The following is a 24,564-nucleotide window of genomic DNA, read 5'->3' as shown; positions in this document are numbered from 1 at the left end:
CTTGGCATTTAATATGGAATATTTTTTTTTTCTTGACTTGGGTTTACTTTCTTAACTCAGTATATCAATCTGGTGAGTTTCTTTTACACTTTGGTGATTTATTTGTTAAAAGAACCATGTCACTGATTGTCTGTCGTAGCAAGAAGTCAACAACAGGATTATATCACAGGTGGCGTGGCAAAATGTACGGACAGGTGCATTTGACGATTGGCTTCACAGTCGGGTATACAAGGGTTGTTGCGTTCTGTATTAGTGGAAAACAACTGCTGCACATCTCCAAAAGTTATTGCCGCTTCCTCTGGAGATGGTCCGTCAACTCGACAATGCTGTTTGTCATGGAGTGGTGGCTTTACGAAATTCTGGCATGAAACCGTGCTATTGCTCGGCAGTATGGCATCACTCAAGGTCAGGTGTCAAAGATCCTGAAACGAAATGCTCAGAGGGGTGTCCCTACTCCAATACCGAGGCCAGGACGTCCCCGCAGAACCACAAGGAGGGATGATCGCCAGCTGCACCGCTTAGTCCGCAATGGCCGTACCAAGTCAGCTAATCGGCTTAGGGCTGAGTGGCAGCAACTGACAAATGTGCCTGTATCCAGAAGGCTAGTCAACCAACGACTGGTTCAAGCAGGCTATCGTGCCAGGCATCCCCTGAGAAAGCCACGCCTGACCAGACAACACCGCCAGCGCCGATTGCAGTGGGCCAGAGAGCACCGTCAATGGCAGCCAGGACACTGGAATCACGTGATCTTCAGTGACGAGTCTAGATTTCTGGTCTATCGTCAAGATGGCCGCGTCCGAGTGCGCAGACAAGTGCATGAAGCCTACAACAAAGATTGTATAGTGCCAAGAGTCCAAGCTGGAGGTGGTGGGGTGACCGTTTGGGCTGCTTTTCATGCAGGGGGCAAAACTGACCTGGTTGTTCTGAATGGAAACCTGAACCAGTTCAAGTACAGGGCCATTCTGGAAGAAACATTGCTTCCATTTGCTCGTGCAGCCTTTCGAGGAAACTTTGTCTTCCAAGATGACAATGCACGGCCTCATCGTGTTCGCATGATCCAACACTTTCTTGCTGACCGTGGTGTAGAGCATATGGAGTGGCCTGCCATGTCCCCGGATATGAATCCGATAGAGAACTTGTGGGCAGAATTAACGCATCAAATCGACCACTTGGACCAGCAGCCGACCTCTGTGCGTGAATTGCAGCAGGCTATTGTCACTGCATGGCAAGCGATTCCTGTCCAAACCTTTGCAAATCTCGTGAACAGCATGCCTCAACGTGTATGTGCTCTCCTGAATGCTCGTGGGGGTTACACGAAGTACTGAACTGTAATTTTACTGTCCGTAATCCCAGTCGTAATTTAACTTTTGTTTTTGTTAAAAAAAAATTTGGCTAATGTGCAAAATAAAGAGATACTTCTGGAAAACGTACAGAAGTTTAACACAGTACTGTCCATGAATTGAGTTCGATATCAGTTTACATCACTTTCAAGGATCAATTTATTTGTTTCGAAATGTCAAATGTGGTTTTTGTTTCTTTTAAAGGTCACATTAACAAAATCTAGAATAATTTCAACATAATTCCAATGAACTTTTGGTTCTAAGACATCTTGAAAAGTAAGTTCACCCCCACAAAAAAATATTCCATATTAAATGCCAAGTCTATATATATATTGTTGCGGATATGAGGATGGTATTTTTTTAATTGTGTGCTTTATTATTATTATTATTGCTTGATTCTGGCCCCTCCTGCCTCCAGTGTGTATAAAGGTCAAAAGGGCGTCCCGGTAGTTAATTCCATAAAGCATCCATTGAAGGACACTATAATACCCTTGTTCAGTAGCTTATATCCTTATTATGTGTTTTAGGGTAAGGCCTTGTCTTCCATTAAAATGACACTCCATTGCGCCAAGTGAAAAAGATAGATTCCCTTCATTCTTCATTCCCATTCCCCAAAACCTCCATTTCCCCTTTCGTCAATTGCCATTCGCATTGCCAACTACAATTGCCGCCATTGGCCACGAGGCAGGGTCGGGGAAGAAAGGCGTGCCCGCCCGTCGTCATCAAGGGCGGAGCCAGAGTGTCGCGCGACCAACCATGGCCGAGGTGAGCACACCGATGGGCGTGTCCTAAAGGCCGGCGGCTTAATCGCCGGAGGCGCTATAAAGGCGCGCGCGCAAGAAGTTGCAAAAAAGGGTCCAAGAGAGAGCTGCGTGGTGAGGTGCAAAGAAAAGAGCTGGGTCGTCAGAGGAGAGCTGAGTAAAAGGGGTCCAAGAGAGAGCTGAGTTGTGAGGACCAGGGCTGAGCTGCGTGGTGAGGTGCAAAGAAAAGAGCTGGGTCGTCAGAGGAGAGCTGAGTAAAAGGGTCCAAGAGAGAGCTGAGTTGTGAGGTCCAAGGCTGAGCTGGGTTGTGAGGTCCAAGAGAGAGAGGAGGGAGATCATCCAGCAGCGATTCTTGTCCAAGAGAAGAGATCATCCAGCAGCGATTCTTGTTCAAAGGAGATCATCCAGGGAAGCACAAAGCCTGCTATTTGTCGCCTTGCTCGCCAGCAGCAGTGTCCACAGCAGCAACAACACTCAACAGCCGCTTGGGGCCTGGACGGTGGTTTTGAGCAGGGCCGCGAAGGAACGGCGGCTGCCCAACGCGCCGATCGTGCTGCCGGACCCGTTGGACCTCCCTCTCCTTCCAGCCAATCCACTCTGCAATTCCCCGTGTGAGTCCGTTTCTGTTTGTTCTGTCCTGGGTAGTTAATTAAGTTTGTATAAGCTAGTATTTTCACTGTGTCTCTAAAAAGCTTCTGTATATTATTTTCTTATCTTTCCTTCTCCTTGGTTTCTTTGAGCCTGTACATAGTAAATAAATTTAGTAGTATTTTCAACCTTTTGTCTTCTTCTTCCTTTTCTTCACATCCGTCGTTTTAGTCTTTTCCATATTGAATAGCTGTGGCGCGATACGGCCAACGTCGGGTGAATCGGGTGAATCGGGGAAACTGTTAGGCCGCGGTGCTTCCGCTGGGCAAACCAACATCCTTAACCGCGGACCGTAACAATATATATACAATCAAGGTGGCTGGCTTGAGATCTTAGAGTCCTGAGTCTTGTGTGTGTGTGTGTGTGTGTGTGTGTGTGTGTGTGTGTGTGTGTGTGTGTGTGTGTGTGTGTGTGTGTGTGTGTGTGTGTGTGTGTGTGTGTGTGTGTGTGTGTGTGTGTGTGTGCGTGCGTGCGTATACACACACACACAAATACATCAGACTCAGGACTCTAAGATCCCAAGCCAGCCACCTTGATTGTTAAGCCAACACCAGGCTTCAGTAATAGTCGTAGACGATGTACAAACATTTATGGTATAATCGCACTCTGATACAAATCGATGTCTCTGAACATGAGCCAGGAACTTACGTGGCGTGTCAAGGTTTCTATAAAGTGTGATTATTCACCGTCCGTGTGCTGCTGTTTTGTGGACATTCCACTCACTTTTTGATAATCAGAAATAATTTGAATAGATGAAAAAAAACAATATCGAAACATGCTCTCAACATTGCCTTCTTTATTTGCATCACAAGTTTTCATCAACAATTCCTAATGCATCTGTTTCACATGCATCCCTCTTTCATTCCCCCAAGGTTTGACATCATTTTAAAGATTTTTCCCAAGAGGCATTGCACTCATGTATAGACTATTTTCAACTTTGGTATCTCGAAGTGTTGAGACGTCAGTGGCTTCCTAATATGTTACACACTACATTAGTACAGTATAGCATGAATAACGTGCAGATGTCTAACGGCTTTTGCTGCCCCCCTGTTATCACCTGTGACCAGATATTGTGAATCGCATTATAGGAATTTGTGTTGATACAAGCAAACACTTTTGTGTACAAGTTGATGATGAGGATGCTCTTGCGGTTGATCAGTATTTCAAATAAACTTTGCTAAACTAAGCAATTTGTTGGAAATGAAGTGAATGCAAGGGAGTGGAGGGGAGGGATGTCAATAAAATGTGGTTTTCTATCTTAAAATTTTAATGATTTCCAAAGTCACCTTAACAATATTTGCTGTGGAATCAAACAATTGATTGCTGTTATTTATTTATTATTATTTTTCCTAATGCTCTACTGCAAATTTGTTGTGTTAAAATTAATCACATACTTTTGGTTTCCTCTGTTTCAGGTTGATTGTTTCGGGGACATTCCTTAATTTTATGATGCATTGAGGCAACACACGATGAAATAAAGATAAATAAAGGTCTTCTTAAAGATTTTTGGCATCTCCAGTGCATCATTTTGAAACGAGGTTTCCTGGCTGTACTCTCTCTACATGTCAAGACTCCTAGAAGGATGTAGAATACATATGAACTGACATAATTCTCAGTATCCGCTCGACATTTTTCAACGAAGAACAAGGCGAGTGGAACACCGATGGTTGCAAAATATTATTAATTAATTTGGTGGGTTTGGGGTGGAATGGGAGGATTCCATCTCATTACAGGAATTCCATTGCAGGTATTTCCCACTTAACCTTCGGATGACCGTTCCAACAAGAAATATTACCTGTACCCCATTGGTAGTTCGAAGAGCAGGATAACATTTTGCTATTTATAGAAATACTGGGGGCAGAAAATAAATGTATAGCATCTTCATGAATCTCTACATCTCCTTTCTAATTGAAGTTTTTGATGGCAATCCTTGATTCCCAAAAGTGTTGCTGAGCTGGTATGACTCTTAGTTTGTATATTTTAGCCTCCTTGTCTCATCCCCGACCTCGGTGACGAGAGCAAATGAGTCCAGAAGGATGTAATACAAGGCTGCTTTAAATTTGACCCAGACTTTTGTTTATCCTCATAACTAAAGCTATTACTGTATTTACATTCCAAAAGTGATACTCGCACTACTTTTCGATCTACGCACCAGCTTTGGATGCACATTTGCCCCATCAGAGAGGAACCTTTTGTATGTGTTCAGTGTATAAATTATTTCCAATGTGATGTTGCCAGTGCAGGACATCATTCTTTATAAGCTTGTTTGTTAACTTTTTTCGCATGTCCTTAATGGGAAATCTTCACCATACTTTCTAGTTAATCGTCTTTAAATTTGAACCAGCTCGATGTTTTTATTTTGGCTGAAATTTTCATAAGAATTTGCTGCTCCATGCCCCCTTTGTTTTCTGGCTTGTCGCAATCTTACCAACACTATAAATAGACATTCCCTCAAAAATGATCAATCTGCACGCATGTGCTGCGTATTACAAAAGTCTTCTCCAGGCCGTTGTGACTTTTTTTTGTGATTCTTCATTGTGTAAGTCCATCCCACCCTTAACCCCCGAGTACTCGCTGGTAGTTTGTGAATCTGCTGCCCGTTATCATTCAGCTCCTCCGTGACAATAGACCCTTGTATAAAAAAAGTTAAACTTGAATGACCTTTAATTTGCTAAATTATTTGTTTTTTAAGCAAAATGTACATAAAGGGCATGAAATCCTTCTAATCATAAAATTTCATGTTGAATTATTTATATTTGTTTGTTTGAATTGCTTTTGGAAAAGTTCAGTATTTTGGCCAACTGTGATCACAAAGCCCAAAAGTTTGGTCTATTTGGTGTAAATCCCTGAATTTGGGTTTTAAAAACATCCATAAAAGCTTGATTGACAAGGAAATTTTCTTTTTGTGTCCCATTGTTACGGATTCGTCACTTCCGTTGTTGTGGTTTTCATCCACTGTCCATTTCACACACATGGGCCTACAGACGAATACAACGCAGGACTGTTGGATGGGACAGACACAGCCACTGAGCTTGGGGGAAGCACCCTCACTTCCAGGGACACTCTAGGTACCAGCGATGTCACAACAATGGCGTCGTCTTTCTCACTACACTCAGCGGGGCATTTCCTCGGGAGAAATTTCCTCCTAGCCATGGATGCCAACCAATCGGGATTTCCCGTGCTCTTTTCCTTTTTAAATGCTGAGTGTCACGTATCATTTTTTAAGTCTTTGGTACGACTAGGCCAGGGTTTGAAACACCCACCCTCCCAGACTCGAAGCAGACGCTCCAACCATTACACCACCAATTCTGGTCAAACATTGTGCTACAAATGGAAAAAGAGGTGCCCAAATCGGTGGAGTTCACCAAACAGCTTGGTTAAACATTTTCCTCTAGGAGTGCTGTTTGCTTAGTTGGAAAAGGGTAAGTACTGTACTTTGGGACAAGTAAGAAATATAGTCCGTGGAGACTTTCCTGTTTCTCGATTTTTATGAAGGGTCTTTTTTTTTGTATGAAGAACCACCTTTCGAGGCCATTTTCCCCCGCAGAGCGGGGGTTGGCCTTTTTCGGGCCCTGTGGTCCCCTTTTTGAAGCAATGTTTTATGGCCGGATGCCCTTCCTGCCGCTAACCCTGTTAGTCGCCTCTTGCGACACACAGAAAATTACCAGTGAACTGGTACTCAATTTGCCGACCTTAGAAGGATGACAGGCCGAATCAACCCATCTGGTGTTAATTCAGCGATCGAGCGGGATTCGAACCCAGGATCCTAGGATTCCAAGACAGCACCCTAACCGCTAAGCCAACACCAGGAATTTTTTTGTATGAGACATTTTAATTTTTTTGGTGGGCTGGGAGAAGGTGGGTGAAAAGCAGCTCCTGTATGTAATTGCACTTGTGTTGGGAAAGTTGTGGATGTTTTTATATTGATATATAATAGCGATGATAGGACTAAGCTTTCTGCAATAACCTTTCATTTGCATGTGATGTCTTTCAAATATTCTGTATAAATGCCATTATTATTTTTCCCCTTCATCGGATTGTTTTTTAATCTCTTTTTACAGATCTGTGTGACGTATTGAAGTAGGACCTTTTCTAAAAATTTAAATTATTATATTAATTTTTTCCCATTAATTTCCTCTGACCACTTATGGCAATGAGCAGCTCTCCTAACTTGATTGAGGGGGAATTGAGAATGCATGTTAGAAGTGCAGCCATATGTGTGGCGAGATCCAAGGCTTGGAGAGGGATGCGGAACTGGGTCAATGCCACTTTGGCAAAAGTCATAAACTGAATGCCATATGGCAGTTGTATGGAGAGCTCGGAGATGTATGGATGAGTTCAGGAAGGGAACTTAAATCTAGCGTAACTTGAGTTCTTCAGGACTTGTTAGAACAGGGGCTAAAGTAGTAACTTCAACTTGGCGTCTTGCCTTGGGGTGGAGAGTGGGGAGAGGGAGGGAGGGGTGGGATGCGGGAAGCATGGAGTGGAAAGAAATAAAAAATAGGAATGAAGTTACTCTTCACATAACCCTAAGGCTCATGGAAAAAAAAAAAACCGGACAATATCAAATACAAGAATGGCAGTATGCACGCAAAGGTGCATATATAGTTTAACCTTTACACCTCATTCACATGTTAATAATTTTACACTGCACAACATGAAATTTTTCCTCTGTATTTTAGTTTGGCCTGCTTATATATTTGTACACAAAAAGTGAACTTCTGTTTGGAATTTTGAATGTTTTTCATTTGGAATGTTTATGCATTTGCGTATGATTACAGTACACCTTGATCCAGGGATTACAAAGTGTTTGCAAATAGTTTACTTTTGTGATGGTAGTATGGTGAAGAAGTTTTCATTTCGGAAGATTGTGGGGTCACATGGAACCTTGATTACCGATGCCTGTTGAAGTTTCTAATCTCGATGCCAGTTTGGCATCCACTGCATTTGCACTTTCCAATAACCCCACTCCCCTCCACCCCCAATACAGAGGAAGGAAACAGGCCTAATCTCTTGCAGCACGGTAGCACTGTGTTGCCACATCCTTTACCTACTGCTGTGAGTGAGGCCGAGCAGTGATATATGCAGTATGTGCCTAACGTTCCTTGGGGTTGGCTTAGCGGTTGGGGTGCTGGCTTGGGATCCTAGGATCCTGGGTTTGAATCCCGGTCGATCGCTAAATTAACGCCAGGAGGGTTGACTCAGCCTGTCATCCTTCCGAGGTCGGCAAATTGAGTACCAGCTGACTGGTAATTCCCTGTGTGTCGCAAGAGGTGACTAACAGGGTTGGTGGCAGGAAGGGCATCTGGCCATAAAACATTGCTTCAAAAAGGGGACCAAGCTGCCTGAAAAAGGCCAACCCCTGCTCTGCGGGGGAAAATGGCCTCTAAAGGTGGTTCTTCTTTCTGTTCCTTGGGCTTCCAATGTACCTTAAATTGTGCGTGAATGGCATCAACCAACACCGTTGACTTGAGAATGCATCACGAGTACTTCTAAGGAGTAAATCTGCTATTCCACTCATTATTTGTTAATATGTAGACAGCATGTTAACGTCTGCCTCACAGTTATTCCTTGGTTGTGTGGACACCGAGCTTCCATGCAGCTCGGTCTTGTCCCGGAATGGAGAAATCACATGCTGTCAGGTGGAAGCAAGGCATTAGACACAGGAGGAGGCCATCTGGCCAATCATGCTTGTGCCATATTCATACATTGTTAACTTCATCAATTGCTAATAAATATTTATTTATTTGAACCATTAACTTCATAATCACATCTTTGTTTTTTTCTTGTATGAATTTATGTATCACTTAATTTATGGGCAGATAATTTAACCAGCTTGGTGGCTTGCTCTTTGTAGGGAAAATGGGCCATCTTCAATGACAACAATCTAAATGCAGATGGAACACATGGCTTTACGTCGCTGTCCGAGAATATGTGCTTCACCAGGTAGTGTCTCTTTCAAGCACTGCACCGGGATGGCAGTTTTGATCTGGTTTGACTCCACATGGGGGAACAAATCCATGACCGGACAGCTCATAAGTGAACATTCTTCTAACTGAGCTAACCTGCTGTCTTCAAGCTCACTACACCTGACCTTCCGGAGATCTCTGACCCACGTGCACATCAGACTCTACTTTGCTTGACTCCTGAGATCTGACGGCTGCCTCTGACTGCAATTAGCTTTCGGTTGACATGGGTCATCCTAAAAGTTCAACTTTGCTCGACAGTCAAATAACTAATCCCAGCAAAGGAGGAATGTCTTTTTTACGGAAGCATTCTGCCACGGCCACATCTTTTCTAAATCATTTTGATTCTTGGAACAAAATAAATAGTGTGAGAAACTTCAGATTTGCCAGACGTAATCAATAAAATAAAAGGACAGTAAATAATGCAATTTTTGCAATCACATGAAGTCCTCAGCCTTTTACTTATGTTTTAAGTATGGTGACAACTTTTAGGATGACCCTTGTATGTTGGTTGTTGAACAGTTGACATGATTATTGCATATTTTAAGGCCCAGATAATAGCATAGCAAAACATATCATGTGACCATAGTAATGTATATAGCTTGAGGAATCCATTATTTGGACGAAAAATCCAGCATGAGCAAACACGCAAGACTTGCAGTGCCCTCAATAAGTATTGGAACAGTGAAGTCTAATTTGTTATTATTGCTATATACTCAAGAAATTTGGATTGGAGATCAAAAGATGAAAAGCCATGGCACTACCTCCACCATGCTTCACAGATGAGGTATTATGCTTTGGATCATGTGCAGTTCCTTCCTGCCTCCACACTTTCGCCTTTCCATCGCTTTGATAAAGGTTTACCTTGGTCTCATTTTGCCATAAAACTTTCTTCCAGAACTCACTGGCTCACCTCTGCACTTGGCAAATTCTAATCAGGCCTTTCTATTTTTGGTGCTGATGAGAGGTTTGTATCTTGCGGTGTAGCCTTTGTAATTCTGCTGCCGAAGTCTTCTGCGAATGATAGATTGTGATATTTTCACTCTTGTACTCTGGAGGTTGGTGATGATCTCACTGACAGTTTTCAGGGTTTTTCTTCAAAGCTCTGATTATGTTTGTCATCAACTGTAGTTGTTTTCCTTAGCTGACCTGGCTGTTGTCTTGCAAATACACAAGTGGTTTGTTTATTTTTCAAGATATTCTAAATTGTTGTATTTGCTATGCCCAATTTTTGTTATGTAGTTCTAATTTAATTATTCTGTTATTTCAGCTTCCAAATTGCTTGCTTTTCTTTCATAGACAGTTCTCTGGTCTTCATGTTGGTTTATGCCGACTGACTCTAAAGGCAGACTCCCAAAGCAAAAGCAAAGGCTAAAACCAAGACAAGACATTCACGGCTCTTTAATGTGTGAACAATCAAGGCAACAAGAAACAACTGTCGGTCATCTGTTCCTATACTTATGTTGACCTAAAATGAAGGGACTGAACATAGAAAGTCCTATTGTTCTACAATGGTAAAACCTGCATACATAGAAATACCAAGAAATATAAACTGACTTTCTGTATTCTTGCCTCATATTCATCTTTTTATCTCAAATCCAAATTTATTGAGTTTATAGCAATAATAACAAATTTGACTTCACACTTCCAATATTTACAGAGAGCACTGTATATGTAATCTTGTTTTTCATCAAACGATCAAAAAGCTCAATATGATCGTTTTGCTCCGTCACTATACATTGTAGGCTCAGGTATGGGAAAATATTACCTTTTTAGAATTATTTATGCAAAACTGCACAATACCGACCATGTCAAATTCCCCTTCCTCCTCCTCTCCTTTTGCCCTCTTCCTCTGTTTCTCATTCCCACCTTCCTCCTACATGCCTTTTCTCCATTATTTTTTAATCTTTGGGATTTTAGGATGAGACTATACATTCTAGTCACCTTTTTCTGATGCAAAGTCTGGGCTCATGGAGGAGCTATAACATAGAACGGATCAAAATGTAACGGAACAGCAGAAAGAAAGGGGGAAGCATACTAGCAGCAGGGTTGAGGGGAAAATAGAGGGAGACGTGGACAAATAAGGGATTGTGGGTAAGAATGAGGGGTAAGAAACTCACGGGAGAATGCACGAGGTGGACAAGATGAATATGGAAAGAAACCCTCAGGAAGGAAAAACTGAGAATTTGAAAAGTGGGTTGAGCAGGAGGCAAGGTTAATGGGGATATAAAAGATCATGGATTTGGATGGAGGATGATCTGAGATGGTGGTGAACAGCTGTCTTGAAGACCTGGAGGAAAGAACGAGATTGAAGAGAATATGGAAGTTGGTTCCACGGGTGAAAAAAAAGAAGAATGAATGAGTGGAGGAGGCAGTGATTCAGGATTTTGGGAATTTCACCAGAAGGGGGTTGCTGGTGGACAGTATGTGCCCTGCAGAAACATGGAGGGACAAAGCACAGAGCAGAGGGTGCAAAACCAGAAAAGAGGCGGTAGTAGACAGAGAGACCACCGACCTGTCTGCGATGACAAAGTGATAGACTCAGCTTCATTGTGAGAGATTCCAATGATGAGAGATGCCTCGGTTTCCACAGCATCAAGCTGAGCAAGGTGTGAGGCAGCCCAGAGGGGAGAGCAATACACTATCAAGCTGCAAATGAAAGGCCTTGTCGGTAGACACATGTACCAATAGAGGACTTTGTATGACGGAGGATGCTCAGTCGGTGACTGGCTTTGGAGGCAAACTTTGAAAACTGGTGTGGTTTGCCCAAGACAGACAATGGCTGATACTGAGACCCAAAAGTTTGAGTGACTGAACTTCCTGAAGATAATGATAAGTAGATTGGGAGATGGAAGTGGGGTGCCATACGGTCCTTTCAGGGAGAGAGGGAGAGGAAGATAATGAGAGTAAAATTGCTCAGGATTGAAAGACATTCTAAGTGTTTGACCAGTTTGTGATTTTGTCACGGTCAAGGTCTGAAGAGAGACAGGCACAAGCTGAAACCCAATACCTGGAGATGTTAATAAAGCCACATGAAGCGTTAAGCCAACCAGGCCTAGTGTCATTTCAATTGCGATGATTTATTACATGACCTTTTATCAGATGTAGTAGGTTTACAATGCCAATTTTGGAAAGGAAAATGTTACAAGAAGAGATGAGAAGAAGACATGAGAGATTCACTTTGGAACATGTGCGGCAAGGTAAGAGAAGATGAACATGTGTTACCTGCATATCTTCACGGTGCTGTCTCTCTCGATGTTCAAACTCCCGCGTTCTCCGCCTCGACTCCTCAATATTCTGTTGTGCAAGAAGATCTTCTGCCTGGCCAGACGGATTACCAAAACAATATTATAAGGTGACATGGAATTAGAAACTTTATTTTTCGTTGTTTAAGCTAATTTCGTCGTTCTCTATCAATCTTCAGACACCTTTTCAACTTTGCTTCTTTGCATACCCTATTTCAACTTCAAATGTATAATTTGACTGCTCGGTTCATCACTTAGACTTCCATCTGTGTTGAGGCTTTTCAATACAGAAATACTCTTTTTCCCAACAGAATTATTACCTCCGCCACCAAAGGTGGATGGAGGTTATGTTTTCACCCCTGTCTGTCTGTCTTTGTTTGTCCGTTTGTTTGTGAACAAGATATTCCAAAATGTTGTGGACGGTTTCGGACGAAATTTGGCAGAGAGGTAGTGTATGTGACACTCTTGGATACAAAAGGTAAACTGTTCACCTGGTGGAGGGCCATTTTAGTCTTACAAATGTCTCTGTCTGGATGCTACTGCTTATATGTTTTAAATATTCTGTCCAGTATTATTAATCAGTGTATATTAATAAAGACTAGAACGGCACTCTTCGGCGTCACGATGTCGACCGATATGCCTCCGCCCACATTATTATATTGTTGTAATACTTGTATCAAGTTTGATTTAAGTCTATTCAGCTGTGCCCAAGTTAGCACATTTTTACCTGACTTGACCTCTGACCTTTGACCTATTGACCCCAAAATTTAATCAGTTCATGTTTACATCGTTATACATACTTGTACCAAGTTTTAATTTAAATCCCTTCAGCTGTTTACAAGCTATCACATTTTTACCTGACATGACCTTTGGCCTTTCACCTCGGGATCCCTAAAATCTTATCAGTTAATCTTTCCATCATTATACGTATCTGTACCAAGTTTTAATTTAAATCCCTTCATCTGTTCACAAGTTATAGACATATTACAGACTTTGACCTTTGACCTCTTGACCCCAAATTCTATTCATTTAGTCTTTACATCATTATACATATTTGTATAAAGTTTTGATATTTTACATCACTATACATATACAAATTTGAATTGGATCACTTCAGTCATTCTCAAGTTGTAGACTTTGACCTTTGACCTCTTCACCCCAAATTCTAATCATTTAGTCTTTACATCATTATACATACCTGTACTAAGTTTGAATTGGATCACTTCAGTCATTCTCAAGTTGTAGACTTTGACCTTTGACCTCTTGACCCCAAATTCTAATCATTTAGTCTTTACATCATTATACATACCTGTACTAAGTTTGAATTGGATCACTTCAGAAGTTCTCAAGTTATAGACCTATTACAGATTTTGACTTTTCACCTATGACCCCAAAATCTAATTACTTAATCTTTACAACATTAGACATACCTGTACTAAGCGTACTAAAGCCTAAGTCACACATAGGCGGATTTGTCGGCGACTACTGGCGACTGGAAAAATCGCCACCACCCGCCGACAATCGTAATGAAACCGTAATGGATGGTCTTCTGTAGTCGTGGTTATCCTCCCAGGTCGGCTGCAGTCGGCAAGAGCCGCAAAGGGGCCAAATATTTTTTTTAATGTTTAAAAACGGCGCGCTCAGTCGTTCTCAAAAAAAATCCGCCATGCTGTCGTCGGTATCCGTAATAAGACCGTAAAGCGGCCGCAACCCAGTCGCTCATAGTCTTCCGCAATCGCCCCACCAGCCAGCACGGCAGAGATGCGAATGCCATACGGCCTTCCTGCGGCATCTTCCCGACTACGGGCCGACACTGTTGCGGCTGCATATCGACTACAGAAGAACTGCCACGTCTCCTCTGCGGCTATGGGAGACTGACGACGACAGCAGTAGGACTAGTGGCGGCCGAGTTACGGCCATTGGCGACAGAGATACGACTGCCTGGCGACTGCATTACGACATACCACGATTTTCTGGCCAGGTATAAATAGGGGTGGACATTTCAGCTCACTGCAGTATGTTCTATGGTCAAGGTCTACCGAGGGTCTCTCTACCAACATCTATCATGGATGATGAACATAGGATGAAGCTGGTCCTTCTGAATGACTTGGCAGCACTGGACCAAGATATTGCTGCGAATGACCTACTGCTGGCTCATGCTGAGCTCCATTCCATGGCAAGACAGGATGGTGTGAGGGTCTCCGTGGAGTGAGGTCCTGTGGTGCCGACAAGGATATGGCTTTATTGTTTGGACTTGGGACTTTTGGGAACTTTATTTTTGGGACTTTGGTCCTTTGGAAACTTTATTTATGGGACTTGGGACCAGTGGAAATAATTTGTTGGACTTTATTTCCATTCTCTCTCCCTGCAGAAAAGTTTGATTATTACATTACAATGATACATCTTTATTAACTTTCTTATTGTACATCAAACATCTTTATGCTTCATGTCATACATCATTGAAATGAATAAAGTGAAATGTAAAATAGAGAAATAAAGATTTTTAAAAAAAAATGTAAAATAGAAACTGTAACGGTAGCTTTAGCCGTCTGATGAGTGCCTGTAGCGAGGACGAAACGGTGATTTTTGAAATTTATATTTAATACAAACAAATTTATTTGTTCATATTAAATACAAATTTGTTCATAGCACAAGTATCCAATAATGAATCACAATGTTCATAGCACAAGTATCCAATAGCACAAATATCCACAAGTAATCACTAATGTGTCAATAATCCTGACTGCCAGAGTCATCGTCATCGTCAGCTGGTGGCAGGTTCGGTGTAGACATCGTCTCTTGATGTGTGAATCATGTGTGAATGATTGTGTGTGATCACACAATCATCATGTGTGAATCGTCTCCAATCGCCGGCGGTCTTATTGCAGTCTTGCGGACGTCGGAGTAAACCGCCATCCGGGCCCAATGCAGTCGCCGCGATCCGCCATCGGTCGTAATCTAGCCGCCAGACTGTCGCCACGCTGCCGCCGAGCATCCGCAATGCAGTCGTCGTCGATCTTCAACAGTCGCCATCCCACTCGGGGCACAGTCGCAATGTGGCCGCCTGACCATATTTGACCGCCCGAAATCGCCAGTAGTCGCCGAAAAATCTTGATCGCCGGCAGTCGCCAAAATATCCGCCTATGTGTGACAGGGGCCTTATGCGACTTCGTCGGCAGAGGCATAAAAACTGCATCTAGGTTTCCTTCAAGTGTGCCAAAGTGCAACTTTAAACACCTTCCATTCTTAGGTAGCATAATCAAATGAAAGACCAAATACTGCGGTTGGAGTCATCAAAAGGAACCTGAATAAGAAAGGAGCAAAGATGACGTCATCAGGAGGAACCTGGATAGGATTTGAGTTTCAGATGCAACTCCTCTACCCTCAAACCCACCCAGGTACAGCCTGGGGAACCTTGGAAAAGAAAAATGTAACTAGACTCAGGCACTTGGGAGAGCACAATCCTCCGCCATGCTGAACAGTTTACATTTCTAAACTGATAGGCCGGATCTGGATCCACATCTTCACCAAAATCTAATTGGGTTGGTCTTGACACCTAACCAACTCGTCCACCTAGTTTTGTCCGAATCTGTCCACAACCTTTTGAGTTATCATGGTCAGACAGACGAAGAAGAGAAAAATTAACACAAGTGAAAGCAAGAATTATCACTAAGAGAGAGAAATGTTAAGAAAGTAGTAAGAAGTGTGAAAGACTGAAGAGAGATGTGAAAGAGAAAGGAACAAAGATCAAAGATGTCGGGAAGAACCCGGATAGATTCCAGCAGATACTCCCCAAGGCTCAAACACAGTAACAGGTACAACACGCCACCAGCGTTTGCGTAGGAATCGGATGGAAAATGAATACTGTCCCATTGTTACCTTCGCCAGAGGAGAGGATATTGCATTTGAGTCCGTTTGTTTGTTTGTTTGTTTGTTTGTTTCTCCACACAGAATAAATATAATTTTCTCTGCAACCGTTGGTCCGATTGACAGGAAATTTTCACCATAGGTGCAACTCCACCTGTATAATTTTTTGAATGATAATTATGACGTCATACGTCACGTGGTTCGGCCGCCATCTTGGAAAAACCAAAAAACTTTGCACCTCTATATCTCCGAAAGTGCTGAATAGAAAAAATTGAGACATGGCTCATTGTAAAGAACTCTCCATGGGGAATAAAATATGTTAATGATGTCAAAGGTCATAGGGTGCCTCCATTATGACATCATAATTCGACAAGTACAAAACTTCATCCGATCAAGATGAAATTTCTTGAGCATAATCTAGGAATAAATTAGTTTAGAAAAAACTAATGATGACATCATCGGTCACGTGGTACCGCCGCCATATTTGTTTTAATACAAAAGCCTTAAACACTGAAAATACATCCTGGCGAGGGTTTGCAATCTCTGATTGCTCTTTCTTGTTTGACTTGTCTTTGTTGTGCATAAAACTCTCTTTTTATACCAGGTGATAATTGTACTTTTTTCTCTGTACTGTACAATATAAAATTGCTGGTGTGTAATATATATTTATATATATACAGTATTGTGACGCTGACGTATATGCTGACGAGGTGGGGAGTGTCATTGAAGCTGAAGGGAAAGGTGTATGCTGCATGTGTGAGAAGTGTTATGATTTATGGGAGCGAGACATGGGTAATGAACGTAGAGCAGCAACGAAGGCTGGAAAGGGTGGAAATGCGAATGGTTCGGAGGATGTGTGGAGTATCGTTGAGAGAGAGGAAGACAAATGATGAATTGCAAAAGATGATGGGAATAGAGTCTGTGATTGATGCTGTGAAGAGAAACAGGTTGAGATGGTTTGGTCATGTGTTGAGGAAGGATGAAAGTGACTGGTTGAGAATAGTGATGGAAATGAATGTAGAAGGAAGTAGAGGACGGGGAAGACCGAGAAAGACTTGGCTAAAGGTGGTGGAAGAAGAAATGCGGGCAAGGGGGTTAACAAGGAGAGATGCAGAAAATAGGGCAAAATGGAGAAATTGTCATGGGGACCGCAAGGCTAACCCCCGCTCTTGCAGGGAAATGAATGATCGTTTTAACGCCATTTTCCCTGCTGGAGCGGGGGTTAGCCTTGCGGGCCCCATGACAATCATGGTTCCCTGTTTGAAGCAATGTTTTTATGGCCGGATGCCCTTCCTGACGCCAACCCTTGGTCACCTCTTACGATGCGCAGGGATACGGTGTACATATTCTAAACCGGAATAGATACACCGTATCCCTGCGCATCGTCTTAAATGGCCTTAAAATGGCTGTTGTTGTTTTTATATATACAGTATTGCTTGATTATTGTGAGCAGTACACAAGTTGATGTGGCGATTTGAATTATTTTTGTTTGAAAGGAAATTGTAATACAAAAATGATCAGTAAGTTTGTGGCCTACATTACAATGACAAAAATAATATATAGGTTGGTCAATTGAAATGTTTAAATAATTGTGAAAAGACGTGTATTATATCATTATTTTATGAGATAAATTGACAATAAGTGGAGGTACATCAAAGTACACCACCCCAATGCCAAATAAATAATAACATATCCTTCAGCATGTGGGCACCCGGCAATGCCACCTTGGAACACATGGAGACTGAATTGGATGGACTGGTGTACAATAATTGATTGATTAATTGTGTAATTAAAATAAATCAATAATAATCGTAAAATAATTGATTTCTTAATCAATTGGCTAATAGCACATCTAAGGTGTACAATAATTGATTGATTAATTGTGTAATTAAAATAAATAAATAATAATCGTGAAATAATTGATTTCTTAATCAATTGGCTAATAGCATATCTAAGGTGTGCAATAATTGATTGATTAATTGTGTAATTAAAATAAATAAATAATAATCGTGAAATAATTGATTTCTTAATCAATTGGCTAATAGCATATCGAAGGTGTACAATAATTGATTGATTAATTGTGTAATTAAAATAAATCAATAATAATCGTGAAATAATTGATTTCTTAATCAATTGGCTAATAGCATATCTAAGGTGTACAATAATTGATTGTGTAATTAAAATAAATAATAAATAATCGTGAAATAATTGATTTCTTAATCAATAATTGGCTAATAGCATATCTAAGGTGTACAATAATTGATTGATTGTGTAATTAAAATAAATAAATAATAATCGTGAAATAATTGATTTCTTAATCAATTGGCTAATAGCATATCTAAGGTGTACAATAAATAATTGATTGATTAAATGTGTAATTAAAATAAATAAATAAATAATAATCGTGAAATAATTGATTTCTTAATCAATTGGCTAATAGCATATCTAAGGTGTACAATAATTGATTGATTGTGTAATTAAAATAAATAAATAATAAAAGTGAAATAATTGATTTTTTAATCAATTGGCTAATAGCATATCTAATCCACCAGTGTTTCATCCGAATCTGTAACTTTTTGAAAATTAAGTAGTTAATCACATGGTAGGAATAGTTACTACTCCCTCGTACAGCAGATGAATGTGACGTAATTCCCGCGCAATCGGGTCGAGTCCGGAGCAAAGGTCTCGTCGTTGTGAGGCTGACAGGTCACTTTGGAGACAGATGGTATCCGGATGTTGATTAGAAGGTCACTGGTTGCAATTGTGATGTGTATGGAGCCATTATATGATGAATAATGATAATGGACAACTCGATTGTAAAAGAGTTCCGCAGCCGATTTGTTGGCATGTACATTGATTGCATTTACATCCTGTTACAAAACTTATGATATACCTACCATGTAATGATATACGTACCGTGTAATGATATACCTACTGTGTAATGATATACCTACCGTGTAACGATATACGTACCGTGTAATGATATACCTACTGTGTAATGATATACCTACCGTGTAATGATATACCTACTGTGTAATGATATACCTACCGTGTAATGTCACCAAAACGTTCAACACAACTTTACCATTCAACTATCGTTTATTATAACTTTAAATATTTCGCTTTCAAATAATATATGCAGCGACCTCGTTTTTTTTATTACCTGTTTATGAGTGACAATCCCTAAAATTTTGTTTCAAAGTATTTAGAAATCTTTGTAAAAAAAAACCAAAAAAAAAAACCCCCAATTAAACTTACTATTTATGCTCCAGTTGTCTAGATATGGCAGCCATCATTTCCAAGGTGGATTGTGGTATCTATATATTACTATAAGAGGTGTGTATGTGTGTAAATATATATATATATATATATATATATATATATATATATATATATATATATATATATATTGTTGTGGAAATGAGAATTGTGTTTTTTTTATTGTTGTAAAAAATATCACCCTCCTTCCTCCAGTTGTTGTGTATAAAGGTCAAAGGGCGTCCCTTAGTTAGGTCATATACAATCACGTTAGCCAATCATAGATTTCCTCCTTGTTGGTAGTTATTTCCTTATTCTGTGTATTAGGTTAAGGCTTTGTCTTCCATTAATTAATACTCCATTGCACCGAATTCAAATAGATAGATCCCCTTTTTCAAATTCCCCCAAAGCCTTTATTGCCAACTGCATTTATTACCAAATGCATTTGCCTCCATTGAGCACGCAGTCGGCTCGGAGAAGAAAGGCGTGTCTCCACCTCATCATAGAGGGGAGGAGTGAGCCAGCCCTTGCCGACCAACCCAGAACGAGGGGTTTGGCTTTGAGAGGGCGTGGGGAAAACCGTCAAGTAGGTTCGCGAAGGTTGAAGGGCGTGGCATATATAACCTGCACCACGACGACGCCACCAGAAGAGACGCGCAAGAGAGGAGACGATATGAGAGACGCGCAAGAGAGGAGACGATATGAGAGACGCGCAAGAGAGGAGACGATATGAGACGCGCAAGAGAGGAGACGATAGAAGAGACGTGCAAGAGAGGAGACGATATGAGAGACGCGCAAGAGAGGAGACGATATGAGAGACGCGCAAGAGAGGAGACGATATAAAAGACGCGCAAGAGAGGAGACGATATACGTGCCGCGCAAGAGGTGAGAGAGAGAGAGAGTCCACCACCATCAGTTTGAGTCCACCACCATCCGCTTGGAGTCCACCACCACCAGCTTTGAGACCACGCAGTTTCGACCCGCTGCGACGCGGGAGCCGGATTGCGGTGGCATCGGTGGCCGTCGAGGTCCCGCCCGACGTCCCGTGCGGGATCAAGCTCCAGCTCAGGTTCCCATTGGACCTTCCTCTCCTTCCACCGAATTGTTCCTGCCTTCATTTCCCCATCCGTGTGAGTTTGATTGTCGTCCGTTTTGTGTGTCTCGTCCTGGGTATAATTAAGACTGTAGGTAAGCTAGCGTTGCACTGTGGCTCCTTGATTCCTTCTGTCTTTATTTTATTATCTTTCCTTCTTCCTTGGTTATTTTGGTCCTGTAAATAGTAGGAATAAATATAGTAGCATTTTCAAACCTTTTTGCCTTCGTCTTCCTCTTCTTCACATCCGTGTCGTCTTTGTGATTTCTCCATTGGGCACCTGTGGCACGATTTGGCCAACGTTTATGAATCGGGTTAGTCTTGGTAATAGTTCGTGCCGCGGTTGCTAAACACCGCTCGGCAATCAATTAACATCTGTCCGCGGTACGAACGGGGCTGTGCACCGGCCTTTCCGGAGGTCGCGGTATGGCGTCAGGAATCACGTTGGTCAGCAATAAACAAGGGGTCTAATCCCCCCTCAAAGGGGAACCATAGGCCGACGTTGGGTTCCGCAACAATTGGTGTCAGGAGTGGGATTCGAGGCCCGAACCAAATTTTTAAACATCTAAAAAAAAAAAATTGGTCAAAATTTGGAGCGGCCGAGATTGTAATAACATCTAAATTTAAGTCGTGCCATGGATGGTCAAGGCGATCGGATGCCGGTGGGGGAATTAGAGGGGTTAGGGGTAACCCAGGATCCCAGGGAAGAAGTGGGAATAGTGGAAGAGGAGAGCAAAGAAGGTGCGGTCGTGGGGGTTACAGGCACACGAAATGGCGGCCTCCCGTACGTGACAGCGATAGCCGGACCCGCAGTGCCAATGGACTGGGGCCTTTTGATGATGCATTTCGGTGCCTCTCTGATGGGTGACAGTAAGGGATTTGATGCAATGATGGCTACCCAGGGGATAGACATGGGAAAAGTGAGGCACGAAGCAAGGTACAACCCGGAGGGATTTCAGGAGCAAATGAACGCCACGGCGAAAAGAATACAGGAAGACATTGACCGCGGGTTGAGCGAGCAGGTCCCAGGGGTGCACAAGGAGGTAACGCGGGTCGAGAAGCGCTGGTTAAGCGAGGCGGAGGAAAGCGCGGGTAAAATGACGGGGATAGAGATCGCGACCCGGGGTATGGGGCAGCCGGCGACCGTTGAGGTAGAAGAGGGAATTTTATTAAAGCCAACGGTCGTCGAGGTGAATAAAGAAAAAGTGCTGGGAATTGAAATTGGAGAGACCGGGGGCTTAGAAAAGCACTCGCGGCAGGGAGGAATGGATTATGCACAAAGTCTAAGTTCACATCCTGATGCCGTACTTGCTAATCCTTATAAAGATTTGCAGGTGCGCGTGGAGAAGAGGATCCCCCAGGTGAGTCGTGCTGTGTATTGTGCGGGGAGATTTTGCAGGAGGATGTTTGGCGACAAAATAATTTTCGCGCGATTGGGGTCAATATGGCACCCGGGCGTTGGTGAAGGGTCCCGTGTGAGTGGAAATGGCACGCGTGTGAGGAAAAGGTGTGTGTCGGCGAGTGGGTGTGTTATAAAGTGTGAGAGTGAAACCGAGTGCGAGCGGGAATGCATGTCGGGGTGTACGGAGTGTGACACGTAGAATGAGTTGATGGTGGCGCGAGTGCGAGAGAGCACATCGGAGCGCGTTAGTGGGTGGATGCAAGAGTGCACGCCCATGGTGAGTGTTACAGAGGATGTAACGGAGGAGAGGTGTGGACCGAAGTGTGCGAATGGCGAGTGTGCGCAAGAAGGTGCGCGGGAGGTGTGGTGTGTAACAGGGAGTGCGTTGGTGGAATGGACGGAGTGTGTGGAATGGACGGGCGGCGTTGGAACGCCGGGCTTGGTGAGTGTGGAAAGGGTCGCGTGTGCGTGTGGGCATGCGAGTAAGGCGTCGACGTTAACCGGGTTAGCAGTTAGGGTGACGGATAGCCGACGCGGGCGCTCGGTGCGCGGCACGCTTTGTTGGATGCGAAGCTTCGCGCGGATCGTGCTTTGTTGGATGCTAGGCCCCGCACGGTCGAGTCCGGGCCTTGGGCGAGGCGACCGGTCCGGTTCAGGGGCGAGTGGGAGGAAGCGGAACGGTGCCCCCTCGTGGGGACGGGGTTCCGACCGGGCGAGCCTCGGTCATCGGGCCCGGGACCGCAAGGTGCCGCGCCGAGATGGTGCGTGGAATCTCGGCCCGACCAAGCCCCCCCCCTGAACCGAATGCCGGACGGATTCAACCTGCAGGCGACCAAACCACCCGCGTTCATTGCTCGGCTGTGCGAAGCCGGGCTTTGAGAATGTAACGACGCACCGAGGCTCAAGTTTAATGGACGGTGATGATGATAGTGTTTTTGATCCGAAATTTAAAAAAGTGAATAGAATTGGCAGTGATTGGAAAATCTTTGATTTGCAGGAATTGGATGAACAAAATTGATAGTGATAGTGAGAGGTGCCCGATGTGGTGGGATGGCAACTCTGCCATCCCTCACAGTGGGAGCAAAGGAGCACTAGTTATGGGGTTGGCAGTGAAAACTAGCCCGGGAGGGTTAGGATAATGATAGGGATCTAGAGAAGATGACCATAGGTAACGGTAAGGTTAGGTAGTGACAATGATACCTGTAGTGGGGACGCAGGTAGATTAGTTTGGATTATAATGACGAGGGAGCGCAATAGTTTAAAGGGGCGACTGGGAAGCGCAAGTTCCAGAGGGGAGTAGTTAGATGAGATGATGCCGTGTGTGTAAAAATGTATTCAGAAGTGTATTGAGCGTGGAAGTGTATGGAGCAGTGAGTAAGGAACGATTGAGATTGCACAGGTGTGCAACTGAACAGGTGTATGGAGCAGTGTATGAGTGAGTGATGGTGATGTGTGTGGTGTTGACCAAATGGTCCAGGGAGGAAGGAGGGTGGAGGTGGCACCAGGTGAGATTGCACAGGTGTGCAACTGCAGGTGAATGGAGAATGGTTGTGTGGAATACATGGAGTGTGGAAAAATGGAGTATGGAATGGATGGTATGGAGTGAGTATGGTGGAAACTGTGGAGCGGAGTGGATGGGGGAAAGGAGGATGGACCCCCATCACGAATACCCGGGGAGGGTAGTGTAAGTGTTAGGTAGAGTGTATAGGTAAATTGTGGTTGGATATTGGCATCTGTGGTGCGTGGTGGAAGAATGATGTTTGGATGGGTGCATTAGTGTCGTGGAAATGGCTGGGCATGTAGCCTGTTAGTGTGTGTAGTTGGTTGGGCACTCCACCACTGTGAGGATGTCGGCCAGGTGAGGCCGCAGGTGGGCTCTGGGAGCCGGTAGAGTTGTTGTGGATGTGGCCCGAGGATCCGGAGGACGGACCCGGGTAGCCCAGTGCCAGAGAGGGCACCGAGTGGGGTAAGCGCCAAGGAGGGCCTTCCCCAGTTAGATAGGTTAGGGTGAGGAGCAGGTAAGCTCGGAGGCAACTACAGTGGTGGAGGTGTGCAGGTGGGTAGACCTGCTGGGAGAGCTACACGACTCAGCCCGGAAATTGTGCAAGGGCACAGGGAGTTGAACCGGGGGAGTGAGACCCCAAATTGAGAAGCACCACAGTTTGGTCAATGGGAATTGGTTTTTAGAACCCATCGTGTAAGTTGGCCAATGGATTGGCAGGGAAAGACTCCGGGTAGTGTAAAGTGTGTTAAAGTCATTTAGGAAGTAGTTAGGATTAAGAATCTCCTCGCACCATCTACATCCACTCACCTAAGGTGACGCTACTCCACACCATGCCATGGATGTTTTGATTATTTTTATTGTGCAAATGTTTGGAATGTGAGACGCATCATGATGTGGGTGTGACATTGTGCTTTGTGTTCCATCTCTTCCTCCTTATGAGGATTGATGATGAATTGGGTGATGGCAAATTTTGGATTAGTGGGAGTGAAGACGAATTTGGTATAGGGGAAATATGGGGAAGACGAGACATTAGTGACGAATTTGTAAATGTGTAGATTGTTGTAAATATGGGGTAAGGGCAAGGGTAGAGTAGGTGACAGGGGGGGTGACGTACGGTAGGGACGAGCTTTTCTCCGCTCCGTCTCCAAACGCACCTCGCCTTGCATTGCCTTGTTTGATGTGTACCCTTGTGACCTTACCCCTCGCTCAGCTGTCCTTTCCCCCCCCCCCCCCCTTGTCTCCCACACGAGGACTGTGCGCCACTGGGCGCCGAGGGTAGCGTGCGGGAGTCCGCCATTGTGCGCCCGAAACTCCCCGAACCAGCTGTCTGCATCGATGCACCACCTTGTGGACCACATGTCTGTGGCTGAGCACCACTGATGGACCCCATGGGTTGGGGCATGGCCCCTCTGCTGGAACCGGCCATGAAGGCCCGAGAGCTTGCTGGCGGACCTTGGTCACAGGGCACCTATGCCACAGG

The 24,564-nt window shown here is 43.6% G+C and overlaps 2 protein-coding genes across 6 annotated transcripts in view; one reads left to right on the top strand and one right to left on the bottom strand.

Moving 5' to 3' along the window:
- The window catches only part of DAD1 (defender against cell death 1), a 21,259-nt gene extending 17,005 nt beyond the window's left edge, over positions 1 to 4,254 (top strand). Inside the window, exon 3 of the mRNA XM_068130342.2 lies at positions 4,165 to 4,254. The gene's annotated coding sequence lies outside the window, so the exon portion shown is untranslated. The remainder of the gene's footprint in view (positions 1 to 4,164) is intronic.
- The window catches only part of LOC137436495 (core-binding factor subunit beta), an 88,186-nt gene continuing 67,152 nt past the window's right edge, over positions 3,531 to 24,564 (bottom strand). For 3 of the 5 annotated variants that reach the window (XM_068130337.2, XM_068130341.2, XM_068130340.2), the window contains 2 exons: positions 11,941 to 12,036; positions 3,531 to 8,384 (listed from right to left, as the gene is read on the bottom strand). In XM_068130337.2, coding sequence (XP_067986438.1) covers positions 8,277 to 8,384; positions 11,941 to 12,036 — 204 coding nt within the window. In that variant the 3' untranslated portion in view covers positions 3,531 to 8,276. The remainder of the gene's footprint in view (positions 8,385 to 11,940; positions 12,037 to 24,564) is intronic. The other 2 variants (XM_068130339.2, XM_078786488.1) reach the window with 1 other exon arrangement.

This window comes from Myxine glutinosa, chromosome 11 (assembly GCF_964187855.1).
Source record: "Myxine glutinosa chromosome 11, kmMyxGlut1.1, whole genome shotgun sequence".
Taxonomy (NCBI): Eukaryota; Metazoa; Chordata; class Myxini; order Myxiniformes; family Myxinidae; genus Myxine; species Myxine glutinosa.
This window is presented reverse-complemented; position numbering and strand designations above follow the sequence as displayed.